We start from the raw sequence: 19569 nt of genomic DNA on the forward strand, positions 1-19569 counted from the left end.
CTGGGGGACACCAGTGGTGAGAGCGCGTGGTGAGGAGACAGATTCTCGCCACGCCACCTGGTAGGAGCGACCTGTCAGGTAGGACGCAAAAGCGTGGGCCGCGCCGGAGATGCCCAACTCGGAGAGGGTGGAGAGGAGGATCTGATGGTTCACAGTATCGAAGGCAGCCGATAGGTCTAGAAGGATGAGAGCAGAGGAGAGAGAGTTAGCGTTAGCGGTGCGGAGCGCCTCCGTGATACAGAGAAGAGCAGTCTCAGTTGAATGACTAGTCTTGAAACCTGACTGATTTGGATCAAGAAGGTCATTCTGAGAGATAGCGGGAGAGCTGACCAAGGACGGCACGTTCAAGAGTTTTGGAGAGAAAAGAAAGAAGGGATACTGGTCTGTAGTTGTTGACATCGGAGGGATCGAGTGTAGGTTTTTTCAGAAGGGGTGCAACTCTCGCTCTCTTGAAGACGGAAGGGACGTAGCCAGCGGTCAGGGATAAGTTGATGAGCGAGGTGAGGTAAGGGAGAAGGTCTCCGGAAATGGTCTGGAGAAGAGAGGAGGGGATAGGGTCGAGCGGGCAGGTTGTTGGGCGGCCGGCCGTCACAAGACGCGAGATTTCATCTGGAGAGAGAGGGAGAAAGAGGTCAGAGCACAGGGTAGGGCAGTGTGAGCAGAACCAGCGGTGTTGTTTGACTTAGCAAACGAGGATCGGATGTCGTCGATCTTCTTTTCAAAATGGTTGACGAAGTCATCTGCAGAGAGGAGGAGGGGGGAGGGGAGGAGGATTCAGGAGGGAGGAGAATGTGGCAAAGAGCTTCCTAGGGTTAGAGGCAGATGCTTGGAATTTAGAGTGGTAGAAAGTGGCTTTAGCAGCAGAGACAGAGGAGGAAAATGTAGAGAGGAGGGAGTGAAAGGATGCCAGGTCCGCAGGGAGGCGAGTTTTCCTCCATTTCCGCTCGGCCTTCCGGAGCCCTGTTCTGTGAGCTCGCATTGAGTCGTCAAGCCACGGAGCGGGAGGGGAGGACCGAGCCGGCCTGGAAGATAGGGGACATAGAGAGTCAAAGGATGCAGAAAGGGAGGAGAGGAGGGTTGAGGAGGCAGAATCAGGAGATAGGTACATCATAGCTTAACACGTTAAAAGGAAAGTCTATGATGCACCAATGCCCTTGAATGTACTTAGTCAGATACTGCGCATTCGGAAAGCATTTTGTTACGTTACAGCCTTATTTCTAAAATGGATTCAATAAAACATCTTCAATCTAGACAAAATACCACATAATGACAGAGAAAACAGGTTTTTGGACATTGTAGCACACTTATTTTTTAAAAACTGATACCTTACTAACATAAGTATTTAGACCCTTTGTACTAGACTAAAAATTGAGCTCAGGTGCATCCAGTTTCCACTGATCATCCTTGAGATGTTTCTACCACCTGTGGTCAATTCAATTGATTGGACATGATTTGGAAAGACACGCACACCTGTTTATATAAGGACCCACATTTGACAGTGCATGTCAGAGCAAAAACCAAGCCATGAGGTCGAAGGAATTGTCCGTAGAGCTCCGAGAAAGGATTGTGTCGGGGGACACAGATCTCGGGAAGGGTACCAAAACATTTCTGCAGAATTTAAGGTCCCCAAGAACACAGTGGTCGCCATAATTCTTAAATGGAAGAAGTTTGGAACCACCAAGACTCTTCCTAGAGCTGGCACCCAGCCAAAAGGAGCAATCGGGGGAAAAGGTCTTTGGTCAGGGAGGTGACCAAGAACCAAATGGTCACTCTGAGAGAGCTCCAGAGTTCCTCTGTGGAGATGGGAGAACCTTCCAGAAGGACAACCATCTCTGCAGCACTCCACCAATCAGGCATTTATAGTAGAGGGGCCAGACGGAAGCCACTCTTCAGTAAAAGGAAAATGACAGCCCGATTGGAGTTTGCCAAAAGGCACCTAAAGGACTCTGAGACAATGAGAAATAAGATTATCTGGTCTGATGAAACCAAGATTGAACTCTTTGGCCTGAATGCCAAGCGTCACGTCTGGAGGAAACCTGGCACCATCCCTACGGTGAAGCATGGTGGTGGCAGCATGCTGAGGGGATGTTTTTCAGTGGCAGTGACTGGGAGACTAGTCAGGATCGAGGCAAACATGAATGGAGCAAAGTACAGAGAGATCATTGATGAAAAGCTACTCCAGAGCACTCAGGACCTCAGACTGGGATGAAGGTTCACCTTCCAACAGGACAACGACACTCAGGAGTGGCTTCAGGATAAGTCTCTGAATTACCTTGAGTGGTCCAGCCAAAGCCCAGACTTGAACCTGATCGAACATCTCTGGAGAGACCTGAAAATAGCTGTGCTGTGACGCTCCCCATCCAACCTGACAGAGCTTGAGAGGATCTGCAGAGAAGAATGGGAGAAAGTCCCCAAATACAGATGTGCCAAGCTTGTGTCAACAGCGTCATACCCAAGAAGACTCGAGGCTGTAATTGCTCCCAAAGCTGCTTCAACAAAGTAAAGGGTATGAATATTTATGTATGTAAATGTGATTTTTCAGTTTTTTATTTTTAATACATTTATTTGCAGAAATGTCTAAAAACCTGTTTTTGCTTTGTCATTATGGGGTATTGTGTGTAGATTGAGGGGGAAAAACTTTTATCCATTTCAGAATAAGGCTGTAACGTAACAATGTGGACAAAGTGAAGGGGTCTGAATATTTTCCGAATACACTGTAAATATGGATATAACACCAAATCAAAGTTTAAAAAGAAAAGTATTCATCCTTATGAATGTTGCGAATAGGGAGACCAACAGGGCAGGCGAGCATAGAAACCAGCGGCAATATTTAGAATTGTAATGATCTTGGTGCTTTTGGGAAGCTGTGAAAGTGTCAAACGATTTTTCTCCAGCTTCCCACTGGAGGCCCATGTGGGAGGGTTCTCTCTCACTCTCTCCAATCCCTAAGACAGAGCAAGCTGCTCTGGGAAACATCCTGGGACCTCATCACAGAGGCACAGCACTTCCACTTTGGCAGGGACACAGAGCATGGCAGGAATGTTTTGGCCACCTGCATGCTAGTAGTTGAAGATGGAAGAAGAGAACTCCAGTGCTGAATTTGGTTGGAGTCATAAAAGCCTTTGCTTTTTTCCACTCCAAAATGTTTCAGTAATTCTGTTTCTGGCTCACAGTCAGCTGTAATATGGCTGTATGGTAAGAAAACATGAAATCAAATATTTCTCCTCCACGATATCATTGAATCCCTTTCATGCTAAGTTCCACACACAGAGGGAAAACGGTTGTATTGTTCCTCAGGCCCTCTAAAGACCTATGCAAAATGTAAATATTGTTTGAGCTTACCTCTGAGCCCTCTGACAAAGGCCCTCTACTGTGCAGTGTTCATTAGAGTGGAATTGACATGTGCAAACAAAGAAAAGCGCCCAAAGCAGCACCCTCCGCTGACTCTTCTCAGAGTTGCAAATGAATGCAGCTTCCTCACCTGGTCCCTGCAGGCGGTATCCTAGCACCTCCAATCATCCTGTTATTGACAGAAGGCTGCCTGTGGAAAACTGTACGCACTAATCACAGAGGACGAGGCCTGAGTTAAGAAACATCCCCTCCTCTGCCTGCCTGTACCCCGACAGGCCGTATTGCCTGAGAGAGGGGGCTCCATCCAAGGGCAAAATGTGGAAATGTCCCCTGATCAAATGGAATGCAACACGTCAACAGCTGCTGCGTGAGAAACTAATCCCCTATCATTCAGTGGCATCACACTTTAGAATGAATGAACCCAATCTCCTGGGTGAACTTGGACAGCATAGTCTAGACAGCAGAGCCAACAGCAGTGTCAAATGCAAGGTCACTGAATACTTCAAGTGTGGCCCTAGTAACATGGTGTGGCAGCATATCGACTCATTGCAATAGAGAGCTATGGGGGGCCACGACAGCGAGTGAAACTCAAATAACAGTTGTTGTAGCACTAAGGATTACTCACCCCGTACTGGAGGAATACTTTTTCTTTAACAAGACAGACGAGAAGGATTTACTTCAGACATCCGACAAGGCCCTCATCCCCATCATTCGCAGGAGAAAGAGATGGAGTTATGGAAGACGAAGGTCCGGGTGCCTTGTAAGGATCCGTCGCCGAGAGGGTAATCCACCTTTACCGTCGGTCCTATTAGCCAACGTACGATCAATCGATAATAAAATAGACTTACTATGATAATGTATATCCTACCAACGGGACATTAAAAACTGGAATATCTTGTGTTTCACAGAGTCGTGGCTGAACGACGACATGAATAACATACAGCTGGCATGTTTTAAGCTTTTTTGGTAGGATAGGACAGCGGCCTCTGGTAAGACCAGGAGTGGCATTCTATGTATTTTGTAAACAACAGCTGGTGCACGAAATCTAAGGAAGTCTCGAGGTTTTGCTCACCTGAGGTAGATTATCTCAAGATAAGCTGTAGACCACACTATTTACCAAGAGAGTTTTCATCTATATTATTCGTAGCCGTCTATTTACCACCACAAACCGATGCTGGCACTAAGACCGTACTCAACCAGCTGTATAAGGCCGTAAGAAAACAGGAAAACGCACATCTAGCAGCGCTCCTAGTGGCTGGGGACTTTAATGCAGGAAAACTTAAATCCATTTTACTTCATTTTTACCAGCATGTTAAATGTGCAACCAGAAGAAAAATAACTTTAGACCACCTTTACTCCTCACACAGAGATGCAGACAAAGCTCTCCCTCACCCTCCATTTGGCAAATCTGACCATAACGCTATCCTCCTGATTCCTGCAAAATCTAAAGCAGGAAGCACAGGGGACTCTGTCAATAAGAAAGTGGTCTGATGAAGCAGATGCTAAGCTATAGAACTGTTTTGCTAACACAGATTGGAATATGTTCTGGGATTCTTCCAAAGGCATTGAGGAGTACACCACATCACTGGCTTCATCAATAAGTGCCTCAACGACGTCATCCACACAGTGATCGTACAAACATACCCCAAACAGAAGCCATGGATTACAGGCAAATATCTCACTGAGCTAAAGGGTAGAGCTTCTGCTAATCAAAGAGTTACCCAGAACCTTCTTTTACGCTGCTGCTACTCTCTGTTCATTATCTATGCATAGTCACTTTAACTCATTGACTCTGTACTGGTACCCCCTGTATATAGCCTCGCTATTGTTATTTTACTGCTGCTGTTTATTTATTTACTTTTATTTTCAATTTTTTACTTAACACTTTTTTCTTAACTTCTTAAAGCATTGTTGGTTAAGGGCTTGTAAGCATTTCTAAACCTGTTGTATTTGGCGAATGTGACAAATAAAATATGATTTGGTAAACAACTAAAGAGCTCAGCTAAAAGCGCTGCCTGCCTTTGTTAGGCTGACCCCCAACCCCCCTCCACCGGGTTATGTAACAACGTTACTGCCGAAGAGGTGAAACCAGGAGAATTTAATCTGCCACTCAGTGGAAAGGATTGAAGTAAAGACAGACACACATCCACTCAGACTCACACTAGTCAGATTATGGGGACATCTCCCCTCCATAGGGTGCAGCACAGAACGGTTCGAGGTATAGAGGATTCCAGATTGGGTTGATGGGGGATTCTAGATACTAAACAGGGGATTCGTTTGAACATCAAAGTTAGTCTGAATCTCAACAAATGTACTGCGCTATACTCATTAGTTACTTAGCATCTTATGTAAGCCTCACTTCTCTAACACAATGCCTGATTGTCAACTCTCTTTCTTATTGATTGCTTTTGTTGATGGAAATGTACCACGTTTAGGCCTAGATTCAATCAGATCGTTAACCGACGAAAGCCGACACCCGCATAGCTAATGTTTTGGTGGTGTCGGAGGTGTAACTGCTTTGGAGCTGTCAAATGGGTGAGCAGCCACTGACGTAAATCTGATTTAATTGAGCCCTTATAGCTTAATGTAAGATGATCTAGTTGCATAGTAGTGAGTGTGAGCAGTGTTCATACATTTGTCTGGTGTCTGGTTGTAATTATTAATTTCAATTGTGTTTGTTTTCCCTCTCCTCTACAGGGGGAAGATGGATGGTGTGATCAAGTGATGCACTTGAGGAGATGAGGAAAAACACTTCAGTCAAGCACATCAGTCAAATGTTCCTGCTGTTTTCAATAAATAACTTGCCTTATTTCCATCCAAACTTTTCCGTATGATGACTAATTCAGCTCCAAACTATAACCGTATTACCATTCCACCATGCAATAAGACACAATGTTACTGTAAACAAACCCCTGCATTTATTTACATTCAAATTCATGCCAAAAAAAGCATTCCTATCACAAGTGGTCAATTGTTCAATATCATGAAAATAAACAAACCTGTTTGAAAAGCTATGATGAATATACAATCAATTTCAAACATGTTATATATTAATATTTTGGAAAGCCAACAATGCCTATTCAGATGCGAAAACAAACATTCAACATACATATTTTTAACAAATCCCAACTCAGAAGCATTGACAAAGTGTCCAGTGTTCCGTATTATATTCGTACCTAATGCATTAAAAAAACTAGAAGTGTGAAAACAAGAAAATATATGCAAATAGTCTGTCCCACACACATGAACAGATAGAAGCAACGGAAACATGGACACACACACAGATATAGACTTGTGTACATACGCAAGCACCCTTCACCACACTATTCTACATAGAGATACAACATTTGCATAATTATTAATAAATTAATAAGGTCACGTTAATCTAAAGGATATCATTGTCACTCAGTAAGGCCAAATACAGATAGTGTATCCTACATGAGCAAATTCTTCCAGGGATCTCAGAGGATTTATACTGAACAAAAATATAAAACGCAACATGAAACAATTTCAAAGATTTTACTGAGTTACCGTTCATATAAGGAAATCAGTCAATTGAAATAAGTTGTCCCTCACATGACTGGGCAGGGGCGCAGCCGTGGTTGGGCCTATGAGAGATTGGCTCACCCACTGGGGAGCAAGGCACTGCAAATTAGAATGATTTTTTTTCTGCACAAAAGTGTTTTTTTTTTTACAGACAGGAATACTCCTTAGCTGTCCGGGTGGCTGGTCTCAGACGATCCAGCAGGTGAAGAAGCCAGATGTGGAGGTCCTGGGCTGGCCAGGCTACATGTGGTCTGTTGGACATACTGTCAAATTCTCTAAAACAACATTGGAGGCAGCTTATGGTAGAGAAATTAAATTCTCTGACAACAGTTCTGGTGGATACTCCAGCAGTCAGCATGCCAATTGCACACTCCCTCAAAACTTTGTGTTGTGCACATTTTAGAGCCATTTATATTGCGCAGCACAAGGTGCACCTGTGTAATGATCATGCTGTTTAATCGGCCTCTTGATATGCCACATCTGTCAGGTGGATGGATTCTCTTGGCAGAGGAGAAATGCTCACTAAAAAAAAAAATGGGAGAAATCTCAAGATTTGAGAGAGATAAGCTTTCTGTGGATTTGGTAAAATTCTGGGATATTTTATTTCAGTTAATGAAATCATGATACCAACACTTCACATGTTGCGTTTATATTTTCGTTCAGAATACATTATAACTTTTGTCGCATACATGTTTTTCCCCATAAGGGAGGTGGGCTTATAGCACTTAGGCCAAAATTATCAAAAAAATAAGAAGATTTAATTATTATTCTTTTTTATATCCAGCGCATGTGTATCTTGAAAGATGAAGATCCCTAGAAAGCCTCCCGTCACAACAGATAGTAAATATATTCCCTTTGAAAACCAACAGACATGACACGAGGAGACAAAAGCATGGCAGGGCTTTAAACGAGCAAGACCAAAAACCATTCCAGCATGAACTACTGTATGCAAATGTAGCAGATCCAATCCTTTTCCCTCAAAGCAGCTCCCCCTCCCGTTCAATAAGAACCATACTTTCCAACATTGATAGAAAAACAAAACAGTCTCGAAACAAGATAAGTCTTTCTTCTAGTTACTGATATTGGCTAAATATTGTTTGAAACGCATGACCAGAGACAGTCCGAACACATGTAGAGGAGACAATGGCATTTCTAAGTGCTAAGGAGGATAAGCTGGACTGTCAGGCATATGGGCCTGCAGTGAGAGGTCACATTGTAAGGGAGACTTAAACCGATCCTGCTACAGTCATTTGAATAAACCACAAGCTCTCCAGTCCTCAAACAACAGATGACAGCAGGAGCATAAGTTAGCCTATGAAAAGCAGTTCTCTTAAATAAGCCAGTGGTAATAAGCTCTACAGATATATCTTAAAATATGCCATTGGTGCTAAGCTCTATACTTATATTGATTCAAAGCTGCAGAGCTGAGGTGGCCACTATGCTGTAAGATTCTATGATGGAATTTCCCTTTTCCAAATCACCCTGTAAAGAATTCTTCAAAGCTCTTAGTAGCCACAGAAAATGGTAGCCACATTCCATTTAGTAGCCACATTCCATTTAGATTGAACCACGGTGAGTTCCACAGTATGTGCATTCTGACCTTCCCCTGTTCTTGCATCTGGTTCTAGCTAGCATTGCTCACCGATGTTCAAATGAGGATGGTATGGGGAGGTGTATTTTGACTAAATAAAGCATTATATCTGTCTCAGGTGTGTTCGTGTAGGATGGTGGTGGTAGTGAGAGATGTGACCGTCTCTGTTACGCTGTGGACTCTGCCAGCTTGCTATCACTGTCACTTTCCTTCAGGGAGTGTCTGCTCGAACGCCTCTCCTCTTTGTCCTCTTCACTGAGGTGTCTCCGGTACAGAGGAGGGCTGTGGGAGGAGAGAGGAGAAGAGAGAGCTTTTTATATAGGAGAAAGGCTGCTGAATTGAACCCTGCCTGCAAACAATATGGTGCTTGAGATTTGCAGAGGTCACAGGTCACATATCAAACCTACTGACTCCATCTTCCTCCGTGGCTCAGGGCCATGGTCAGCAGTATAAGCTGCTTGAATAGAAACGCAGCACATTACCCCTTTCAAAGTAACAATCAATGCTGGAGCAAAGATCATGCATGGCTGCCAATAGCCAAACAAACCAAAACACTGCAACATTACTAGATCCACAACACTAGTTTCATGCACAACAAACAGTAAAGGTTTTCAAAGTCAGAATGTGGACCTGTGTTTTTTTTCTCAGGTTTGTCCAGTGTTATATTCATTTATCTTGAAGCTTTCATAATCGCCATATGGTGAGATGGAAGGACAGGCTGAAAATAGAAACGGTCCAAGGTAGGACAGTTTAGCATTCTGGTTTACGCTTTCATTACCCTTCGGGGGGCTAACACAGAGCTTTGAGGTTGATGAAACAAGGACAAAGCAGTGGTACAGTGACTATACACTACATGACCAAAAGTATGTGGACACCTGCTCATCAAACATCTCATTCCAAAATCATGGCCATTAATATGGAGTTGGTCCCCCTCTACTCATTTGGGAAGGCTTTCCACTAGATGTTGGAACATTGCTGCAGGGACTTGCTTCAATTCAGCCACAATGGCATTAGATGTTCAATGGGGTTGATGGAATTCCGGTTGGAGCGAGTGGTCGCATCTGCACGTCGCTCCAACGGGTAGTATAACTTTTTCATTATATTTCATTATATCACAACGGTTTGATTTGTCTTATCTTAGCAATTTCTTCTCAGCTAGCTACATAGCCGTCTTTGTATCAAAGATAATTGCGTAATTATCGTATTTCGCCGTCCTAACGTAGTCTTCACTAGCCAGCTAGCTAACGTCCACTGATTAGCTGCACTGAGAAACTATTACTATTACACTCAACTGATTAGTTTAGTGTTAGCTACCTACATAGCTGTCTTTGCTGTCTTCGTATCATCGTATCATCGTATCCAAGATAATTGTGTTGTTTAGGTTTAGAGTGTGTAGTCTTAGAGTGATTATCTTAATTTACCGAGGTTAGCTAGCCAGCTATTTGTCGTCCTTAACGTAGGTGACTCTGCTAGCTAGCCAACAGCTAGCCAACGCTAGCCAACGTCTTCTGTATAGAACTCAACTACCCGGTCGCATTCACAGGTTGTATCACTTTTTCACTTCATTTCATTACAGTACAACGGTTTGATTTGTTTGATCGTAGCTAGCTACTTAGCTAGCTACATAGCCGTCTTTGTATCAAAGATAATTGTGTAGTCTAGAGCGATTTTCTAGGTTCGCTAGCCATCTATTGTCGTTCTTTTAACGCAACGTAACGTAAACAACACTGCTAGCTAGCCTGCTAGCCCCCGAATAGCAACACTGCAGAAACTATTACACTCAACGGAACGACTTGATTAGTGTAGTGTCAACAACGCACCCACTGCCAGCTGGCCTACTTCAGCAGTACTGTATCATTTTAATCATTTTAGTCAATAAGATTCTTGCTATGTAGCTTAACTTTCTGAACATTCGAGACGTGTAGTCCACTTGTCATTCCAATCTCCTTTGCATTAGCGTAGCCTCTTCTGTAGCCTGTCAACTATGTGTCTGTTTATCCCTGTTCTCTCCTCTCTGCACAGACCATACAAACGCTCCACACCGCGTGGCCGCGGCCACCCTACTCTGGTGGTCCCAGCGCGCACGACCCACGTGGAGTTCCAGGTCTCCGGTAGCCTCTGGAACTGCCAATCTGCGGTCAACAAGGCAGAGTTCATCTCAGCCTATGCCTCCCTCCAGTCCCTCGACTTCTTGGCACTGACGGAAACATGGATCACCACAGACAACACTGCTACTCCTACTGCTCTCTTCGTCCGCCCACGTGTTCTCGCACACCCCGAGAGCGTCTGGTCAGCGGGGTGGTGGCACCGGGATCCTCATCTCTCCCAAGTGGTCATTCTCTCTTTCTCCCCTTACCCATCTGTCTATCGCCTCCTTTGAATTCCATGCTGTCACAGTTACTAGCCCTTTCAAGCTTAACATCCTTATCATTTATCGCCCTCCAGGTTCCCTCGGAGAGTTCATCAATGAGCTTGATGCCTTGATAAGCTCCTTTCCTGAGGACGGCTCACCTCTCACAGATCTGGGCGACTTTAACCTCCCCATGTCTACCTTTGACTCTTTCCTCTCTGCCTCCTTCTTTCCACTCCTCTCCTCTTTGACCTCACCCTCTCACCTTCCCCCTACTCACAAGGCAGGCAATACGCTCGACCTCATCTTTACTAGATGCTGTTCTTCCACTAACCTCACTGCAACTCCCTCCAAGTCTCCGACCACTGCCTTGTATCCTTTTCCCTCTCGCTCTCATCCAACACCTCCCACACTGCCCCTACTCGGATGGTATCGCGCCGTCCCAACCTTCGCTCTCTCTCCCCCGCTACTCTCTCCTCTTCCATCCTATCATCTCTTCCCTCCGCTCAAACCTTCTCCCACCTATCTCCTGATTCTGCCTCCTCAACCCTCCTCTCCTCCCTTTCTGCATCCTTTGACTCTCTATGTCCCCTATCCTCCAGGCCGGCTCGGTCCTCCCCTCCCGCCCCGTGGCTCGACGACTCATTGCGAGCTCACAGAACAGGGCTCCGGGCAGCCGAGCGGAAATGGAGGAAAACTCGCCTCCCTGCGGACCTGGCATCCTTTCACTCCCTCCTCTCTACATTTTCCTCCTCTGTCTCTGCTGCTAAAGCCACTTTCTACCACGCTAAATTCCAAGCATCTGCCTCTAACCCTAGGAAGCTCTTTGCCACCTTTTCCTCCCTCCTGAATCCTCCGCCCCCCCCCCCTCCTCCCTCTCTGCAGATGACTTCGTCAACCATTTTGAAAAGAAGGTCGACGACATCCGATCCTCGTTTGCTAAGTCAAACGACACCGCTGGTTCTGCTCACACTGCCCTACCCTGTGCTCTGACCTCTTTCTCCCTCTCTCCCAGATGAAATCTCGCGTCTTGTGACGGCCGGCCGCCCAACAACCTGCCCGCTTGACCCTATCCCCTCCTCTCTTCTCCAGACCATTTCCGGAGACCTTCTCCCTTACCTCACCTCGCTCATCAACTCATCCCTGACCGTTGGCTACGTCCCTTCCGTCTTCAAGAGAGCGAGAGTTGCACCCCTTCTGAAAAAACCTACACTCGATCCCTCCGATGTCAACAATTACAGACCAGTATCCCTTCTTTCTTTTCTCTCCAAAACTCTTGAACGTGCCGTCCTTGGCCAGCTCTCCCGCTATCTCTCTCTGAATGACCTTCTTGATCCAAATCAGTCAGGTTTCAAGACTAGTCATTCAACTGAGACTGCTCTCCTCTGTATCACGGAGGCGCTCCGCACTGCTAAAGCTAACTCTCTCTCCTCTGCTCTCATCCTTCTAGATCTATCGGCTGCCTTCGATACTGTGAACCATCAGATCCTCCTCTCCACCCTCTCCGAGTTGGGCATCTCCGGCGCGGCCCACGCTTGGATTGCGTCCTACCTGACAGGTCGCTCCTACCAGGTGGCGTGGCGAGAATCTGTCTCCTCACCACGCGCTCTCACCACTGGTGTCCCCCAGGGCTCTGTTCTTGGCCCTCTCCTATTCTCGCTATACACCAAGTCACTTGGCTCTGTCATAACCTCACATGGTCTCTCTTATCATTGCTATGCAGACGACACACAATTAATCTTCTCCTTTCCCCCTTCTGATGACCAGGTGGCGAATCGCATCTCTGCATGTCTGGCAGACATATCAGTGTGGATGACGGATCACCACCTCAAGCTGAACCTCGGCAAGACGGAGCTGCTCTTCCTCCCGGGGAAGGACTGCCCGTTCCATGATCTCGCCATCACGGTCGACAACTCCATTGTGTCCTCCTCCCAGAGCGCCAAGAACCTTGGCGTGATCCTGGACAACACCCTGTCGTTCTCTACTAACATCAAGGCGGTGGCCCGTTCCTGTAGGTTCATGCTCTACAACATCCGCAGAGTACGACCCTGCCTCACACAGGAAGCGGCGCAGGTCCTAATCCAGGCACTTGTCATCTCCCGTCTGGATTACTGCAACTCGCTGTTGGCTGGGCTCCCTGCCTGTGCCATTAAACCCCTTCAACTCATCCAGAACGCCGCAGCCCGTCTGGTGTTCAACCTTCCCAAGTTCTCTCACGTCACCCCGCTCCTCCGTTCTCTCCACTGGCTTCCAGTTGAAGCTCGCATCCGCTACAAGACCATGGTGCTTGCCTACGGAGCTGTGAGGGGAACGGCACCTCAGTACCTCCAGGCTCTGATCAGGCCCTACACCCAAACAAGGGCACTGCGTTCATCCACCTCTGGCCTGCTCGCCTCCCTACCACTGAGGAAGTACAGCTCCCGCTCAGCCCAGTCAAAACTGTTCGCTGCCCTGGCCCCCCCAATGGTGGAACAAACTCCCTCACGACGCCAGGACAGCGGAGTCAATCACCACCTTCCGGAGACACCTGAAACCTCACCTCTTTAAGGAATACCTAGGATAGGTTAAGTAATCCCTCTCACCCCACCCCCCCTAAGTTTTAGATGCACTATTGTTAAGTGACTGTCCCACTGGATGTCATAAGGTGAATGCACCAATTTGTAAGTCGCTCTGGATAAGAGCGTCTGCTAAATGACTTAAATGTAATGTAAATGTGGGTTCAGGTTAGAGCTCTGTGCAGGCCACAATGATCTCGACAAACCATTTCTGTGTGGACCTTGCTTTGCGCACGGGGGCATTGGGATGCATTGACAATTTCGCTTCACAATAACAGCACTTACAGTTGACGGGGGGCAGCTCTAGCAGGGGCAGACATTTCAGGATCTGACTTGTTGGAAAGGTGGCATCCTATGACGGTGCCATGTTGAAAGTCACTGGACTCCTCTGTACGGGCCATTCTACTGCCAATGTTTGTCTATATAGATTGGATGGCTGTGTGCTCGATTTTATACACCAGTAGCCAAATCCACTCGTTTGAAGGGGTGTCCATCTACTTTTGGCCATGTAGTGTGGCACGCAGACTCTGCAGGAAAGCTGAGCAACACCACCTCTTCAGACCAAGTGACTCTGCCCACTTGTTTCTATTATTATTGTCATGCTGTTGAAGTAACGGACCTACCGTATGTAAACGGTTCCCCTCAATCCAGCATATTAAATACATGGTGGAAATATGCGAATGCCGTAATCAGTGTTCATGTTCAACCAGGTCTACAGTTATGTCTTGTTGAGGCCCGGAGGGAGCACATTTAAAGTGGCCATGCTTGATGGATGGTTGTCTATTAATATGTGCACCAACATGCAGTTAGCTTCCTCACCATCACCAAGCACCATGTTTAGGGAAGAAATCTCTATTGTCCCTTGGCACTCGTACCCGTATACGGGTTGAAAATGGAAGATTTAGGCACAGATAAACGGCTAAATTGGAACGCAGTGGCCATACAGTGACATGCTATACTGTACCTGACGTCGAAGCTCTGGCTCTTCGCATGACAGCCATTTTAAACTTGAGCACCTCGCGCAAAAATATGTTTTCCCCATCCCTCCTGCAAATTTGGCAACTTTTTGGGGGGCACATGTTTTGTTGTCGGGAGTGCGGGAAATGCTATAAATTAAGATGGTTATGTGTTTTGTAAGATGAGAAGTTGTGGATTATAATGAATACCGCTTTGATGTCATAAAAGCAAGCGCAACACTGGTGAATCCAAACGTGCACTTCACATTTCCACATCCGAAAGCTCAAGTCATACGCAGTGTCAACATTTCTGATCACTATGTTTGATGTACAGTTACAAGATGACATGGCATCATAACCCTGGGTTGTTCTGAACAGAAAGAGCCCGTTTGTCTATTGTGAAGAACATTTGCAGCAGCCCACCCACTATCATCGGTTTGCCTGAATTGCACTGTGAAAGCCTACCTCTAATCTCATATTTTATAACTTACCTAGTCATTTTGGCAATAGAACAGACTTTCAAAAACTGCCCACCTGACCTAGATTGTGATTTTTGGTTTGCGTAAACAACAGTAACTGTGTAATTGCGGGATGCAGGGTTGTGTTCCAAACAAAACAACTACAAGTGTGCTTGCCCTAGTTCCTCAACGGCACAGCTAGGAGAGCTCAAAAAACACCTTATGGTTGAAGACTCTTTTTTTGAGTCACAAAAGTGCATTGAAATTGCTTAGGAACTGTCCACACTTTGGAGAGACCAGATAGTCCTCTCAAACCCTTGTCTTTGTTTTTTGTCTTATGTCGCATCTACCTCACATTTTCCAGGAATATTCTTATCATGTTCATAATGTATCTAGACTATATCTTCAGATTTCTTTACCAACAAATGCACCAGAAAAGTACAGTCAATGTAAACCATGAAATCAACAGTGTAATATTTGGATTCAGTCTTGTGTCAGATGAACTGTTGTGTCCTCAACTTTGGTCTGATCATTTCCTCTTTCAACAGTTCCTTTCAAACGTTACAATTTCATTCATATGCTTTTCATATTTTCTTCTGTAAGAAGTATCTCAATTTCGCCTCATCTATAGAGGCCAACGCCCACGAGTGTGAAGGGTTAACATGCAGAGACAATTATGTGTCCTGTTTTATTTGCTCAGGGACGGGAACCTGGCGCCACAACGCATGTTTCATCTAGCAATGGTCATGAGTCATCACTACAATTCAGAAAGAAAGGCGTTGTGGTTTTTCACATCAACCCGGATACACATCGAGTGGAGGAACACTTATGGCATAAACTTGAGTTTATGTCAAATGAATAAGTAAGTAAAGAAATCAGACACACGTGTTGATGGTAATAATGCGATAAAATAAGTTTGTGGCGATACACACATCCTTAAAAAAAACATAGGTGCTGGGCTAATAAAGAATAATAGTATAGAACACCACTTGATTGACAAGGTTCCATCCGAAATGGGATCTTCGTCAGGTCAAACACACCGAGTGCTCTTAATAAATATTTACAAAATGACGAAGTGGGTAACCTGGAAGGCAAGACAAATCAAAGTTAAGTGACATACTCAGGCAAGAAATGGTCTGACATCAAACTCTTGATTCAGACCTCTAGGAGACATGGTACACAAACAGTGAATCCAATACAATTCTCTTCTCAACAATAGATTATCAGTATCTCGGCTCCACCTGGGAGTCATGACATGTTCCATGCCAATGTATCTCAGAGCGAATGTTGTGACAATATTTATTATGTTCTGGAACCATTCCATGCACCCATCTCATTGTTATTTCATTATTAGAGATATACAAATGTTTGTTGCACCCACCATGTGTCATGTCCGCAATGGTCATGTGAGGTGAAATGTGGATGTTTTGGGATGTGAACACTCGGTGTGTTTGACCTGACGAAAATCCATTTCGGTTGGAAACCTTGTCAATAAAGTGGTGAATTGGGAGCTTTAACAGCCTTCTTGTTCTATACTATAACGTCAACATGCTTGGTTAGTCACACCGTGCTTTCACTCCATTCCCAGGCATCACCTACTGCTGGCCAGGGGCTTTAGTCACTATCAGGCTTGTAGAGATATTTCATCACCATGCTGTCCATCTTCTTCTTCTTTTTCTTCTCATCCTTCTTACTTGGGGGTCTCTGTTCAGCGGCATCTTCCTCATCTGAGGCAGGGCGGGCTGGACCTCTCTTCACACTGTTGGAGCTGCGGTAGGAGACGGTGGAGGCCGAGCTGGAGGAAGAGGAGGACTCCGAAGAGGAAGATTCAGACTCGCTCTCTTTCTTCCTGGAGCCCTTCCTGGACTTCTTTCCCTTCTTCTTGGAGCTCTTCCTGCTGTGGCGGTCATCGGAGTCTGAGGAGCTGTCTGAGGAGCTCTTCTTCTTGGCCTTGCCTCTGCGGGAGCTGGAGCTGCTGGTGCTGTGGGAGCTGAAGCTGCTGGAGGACCTGGTGCTGTAGTCCACTGCCGAGCCAGACGCTGAGCGACGCACGCTGGATGCACTACGGCCCAGACCCTCGTCATCCCCCTTCACACTGTTCCGGTCATCCTCATCTTTATTTACCTCATTCTCTTCCTCGTCGTCAGACTCGTCCAGTTTGCTGCGTTTGAACTTGATGGGCTTGAAGCTGAGGACCTCGTTGATAGCCTTCTCCAGGTCAGGGTCAAGGTAGTTGCGGTGGGTGACAGCCTTAATGTCAGAGATGTCTGGGGGGTTGTCGTTAGAGGAGCGAGGCTGGGCCGGGGTGGAGAAGCTGCGGCCTTGGGAGTGGGGGCTGTAGGCAGAGGTTCCCTGACTGAAGGCCATGCTCAGAGCATCATCATCGTCGTCCATGCGCAGGCCGAACTCACTGAGTCGGCTGCTGCGGGCCACAGATATACGGGAGTCAGCCTTGCTCACGCTGCCGGGGCTGCGACCCCCAGTGCGCCTGCTCATGCTGGGGCTGACCGAGGTCCCGTATGAATCGCTACGCCCATCATCCTTCCAGGAGGTGCTACGCCGCAGGCCACGAGGGCTGGTACGACTAACACTGGTGATGCTGCTAATGGTGGACATATTGTCATCATCCATGTTTGGCATGGCTCTACGGCTGGACCTGCTCGGGGCCAGGGAGGACACCATGGAGTCCTTGTCAAAGTCAGGGCTGTGTGGGGCCCAGCGGCGCTCCAGACCCTTCCTGGCCCTGCTGGTGGCCTCAGAGTAGGCCTGGGAGATGACCGAACCACGGTCATCATCATCTTGTGACTTCTTCCTGTCATCCTGGTCTGTAGACTTAGACTTGGCCTTGCGTAGGGAGGAGCGGTCCGGGGTGTCGGACTGTTCTTTTAGCGTACTGAAGAGGGAGCTCTCGTCCCCCTGGCCTCCAATGGAGTCTTTCAGGTTGGAACGCTTCCTGTAGCTAAGGGAACTCATCACAGACACCGATCTGCTGTCTACTTCTTTGCCTTCCTTGCTACCTTCTGTAATCTCCTTAACCTCTTTGCCTTCCTTGGCATCTACATTCACTGCATATCTGAGATGCCATGAAGAGGAGGGTGTAGGAACAAGAACACCATGGAAACAATCAACAGAGACAGAGAAACATAGAGAGAGAAAATATGAGAATTTACAGACAATGAAATTATGAAATTAAAAGTTCAGAAGGATGAAATACATATGATTGAATCCCTGAAGTGTAGAATGCTTGTCAACATTCACCAAATATTCCAGCAGCATCTAACTGAAGTTCCTGATGACACTTTGTCCTCTGAAGTGAGTGTAATAAGGAAAGTTAAGTTGTGAGTCGATCTGCTAAAGCTTGTCAAAAAGAGCAGGTATATATTTGGGGCTATCCTGTGCTGTCTGCAAGGGGGGAGGAAATGCATTCATCTCAGGCAGAGCAGAGAGAGGGGCCATTTAGCAGGTTTGCCAGCTGGCCTTGGGCCACTTCAATAAATCTGACAGGCAGCACAGCACCCGTATCCCTCTTCCCTCTGCTGTGCCGGCTGCTGTCATTAGAGGGATGACAGGAAGGCAGAGAGAAATGACACCTAATCTCATGAAATACTCACCCTTCCATTCCACCCTGCCTCAGCTAATCCTGGGCTCTTTAGCTCTCAGCAGGGTAAACTCATATAGAAATGGGATGGGATTGAGGAAGCCATCACTGCTTTATCAGGGCCCAGCCAGAAGGAAGGGGGATGATAACATAATGAGGAGGCAGTCGACTGAGGAGGCTGATAGACAGACAAGTCAAGACAAGACTGACCTGGAGTTCTTCAGACTGCCCTCGTCTGACAGAGTCTTGGTGGAGCCCTTATTCTTGGACAGCCAGGACTTGACCCCGTCCACACGGTCCTCCACCTCTGAGTCCGTGTCCGACTCGTCACCACTGTGAGGAAGACAGGAGAGCAAACAGTGTTGTTATGTTGCTGTTGGTGTTGGCAGGAGGCAGAGCTGTTTAAAAAGAGTCATCTGGGAGGGTTAGCGAGGATCCACCATAGAGGAAACCTGTTGGTTTGGACAGGAAGTACAACACAGACAAATCCTATGTTTTGAATGTCATAAAGATAACAGCTTTCTGATTTAGTTAGTCAGACAGCATCTGTATTCCGTTCATTGTGACAGTAACCTGGGATTGAGCAATGCAAAGGCAGACAGTCACAACAAGGTTTAGGGAGACAACAGCAGTCTGTTAACGTAGAGCAATGACAGACCTAGAATTTTGCACCCAGCCGCAAACTAGTTTACCAGTCAAAATCTAGTGTTGGACTCTGCTACTTCCTGAATATTGATACAAAAAAATATCAGCCACAAAGCTAAAGTTGGCCAAAGTAAGTTTGATGAAAAACCAAGAAGCCTCGTTTGAAAGAGAGAAAAAAAAAATGATATTAGATATTGGTGCATCCATAAATATGAATGTGTATAGTCCTGAGTGCTTTCTCTTCCCCTGTTAAATGTATAATCACTTATGATGGGGGCGGTCGAGCGAAACGAGTCATGGTGCCTCCGAGCACAGCGGAATGCAAATGAATGGAGCTCATGAAGGCGTAATTAACTCTGTGGCCATAGCGAGGCTTTTAGGATGTCTGTGGCGAGTGGCTGAGCGCGGCCTGTTGATGTAGATTGTTATTGGGGCTGAGCCGAAGAGATGGCCCTCTAGCCCTGGCCTTGACAATAACAAGCAGTAAACAGATACTGGAGGGAACCCGAGGAGAAATTA

The 19569-nt window shown here is 46.3% G+C and overlaps 1 protein-coding gene across 6 annotated transcripts in view; it reads right to left on the bottom strand.

Moving 5' to 3' along the window:
• Positions 1–6246: 6246 nt before the first annotated feature.
• The window catches only part of LOC124008521 (unconventional myosin-XVIIIa-like), a 123473-nt gene continuing 110150 nt past the window's right edge, over positions 6247–19569 (bottom strand). For all 6 annotated transcript variants that reach the window (XM_046319896.1, XM_046319888.1, XM_046319870.1 and 3 more), the window contains 3 exons: positions 18616–18738; positions 16407–17880; positions 6247–8770 (listed from right to left, as the gene is read on the bottom strand). In XM_046319896.1, the coding sequence (XP_046175852.1) occupies positions 16422–17880; positions 18616–18738 (1582 nt within the window). In that variant the 3' untranslated portion in view covers positions 6247–8770; positions 16407–16421. The remainder of the gene's footprint in view (positions 8771–16406; positions 17881–18615; positions 18739–19569) is intronic.

Source organism: Oncorhynchus gorbuscha, linkage group LG02, assembly GCF_021184085.1.
Source record: "Oncorhynchus gorbuscha isolate QuinsamMale2020 ecotype Even-year linkage group LG02, OgorEven_v1.0, whole genome shotgun sequence".
In the NCBI taxonomy this organism is placed as follows: Eukaryota; Metazoa; Chordata; class Actinopteri; order Salmoniformes; family Salmonidae; genus Oncorhynchus; species Oncorhynchus gorbuscha.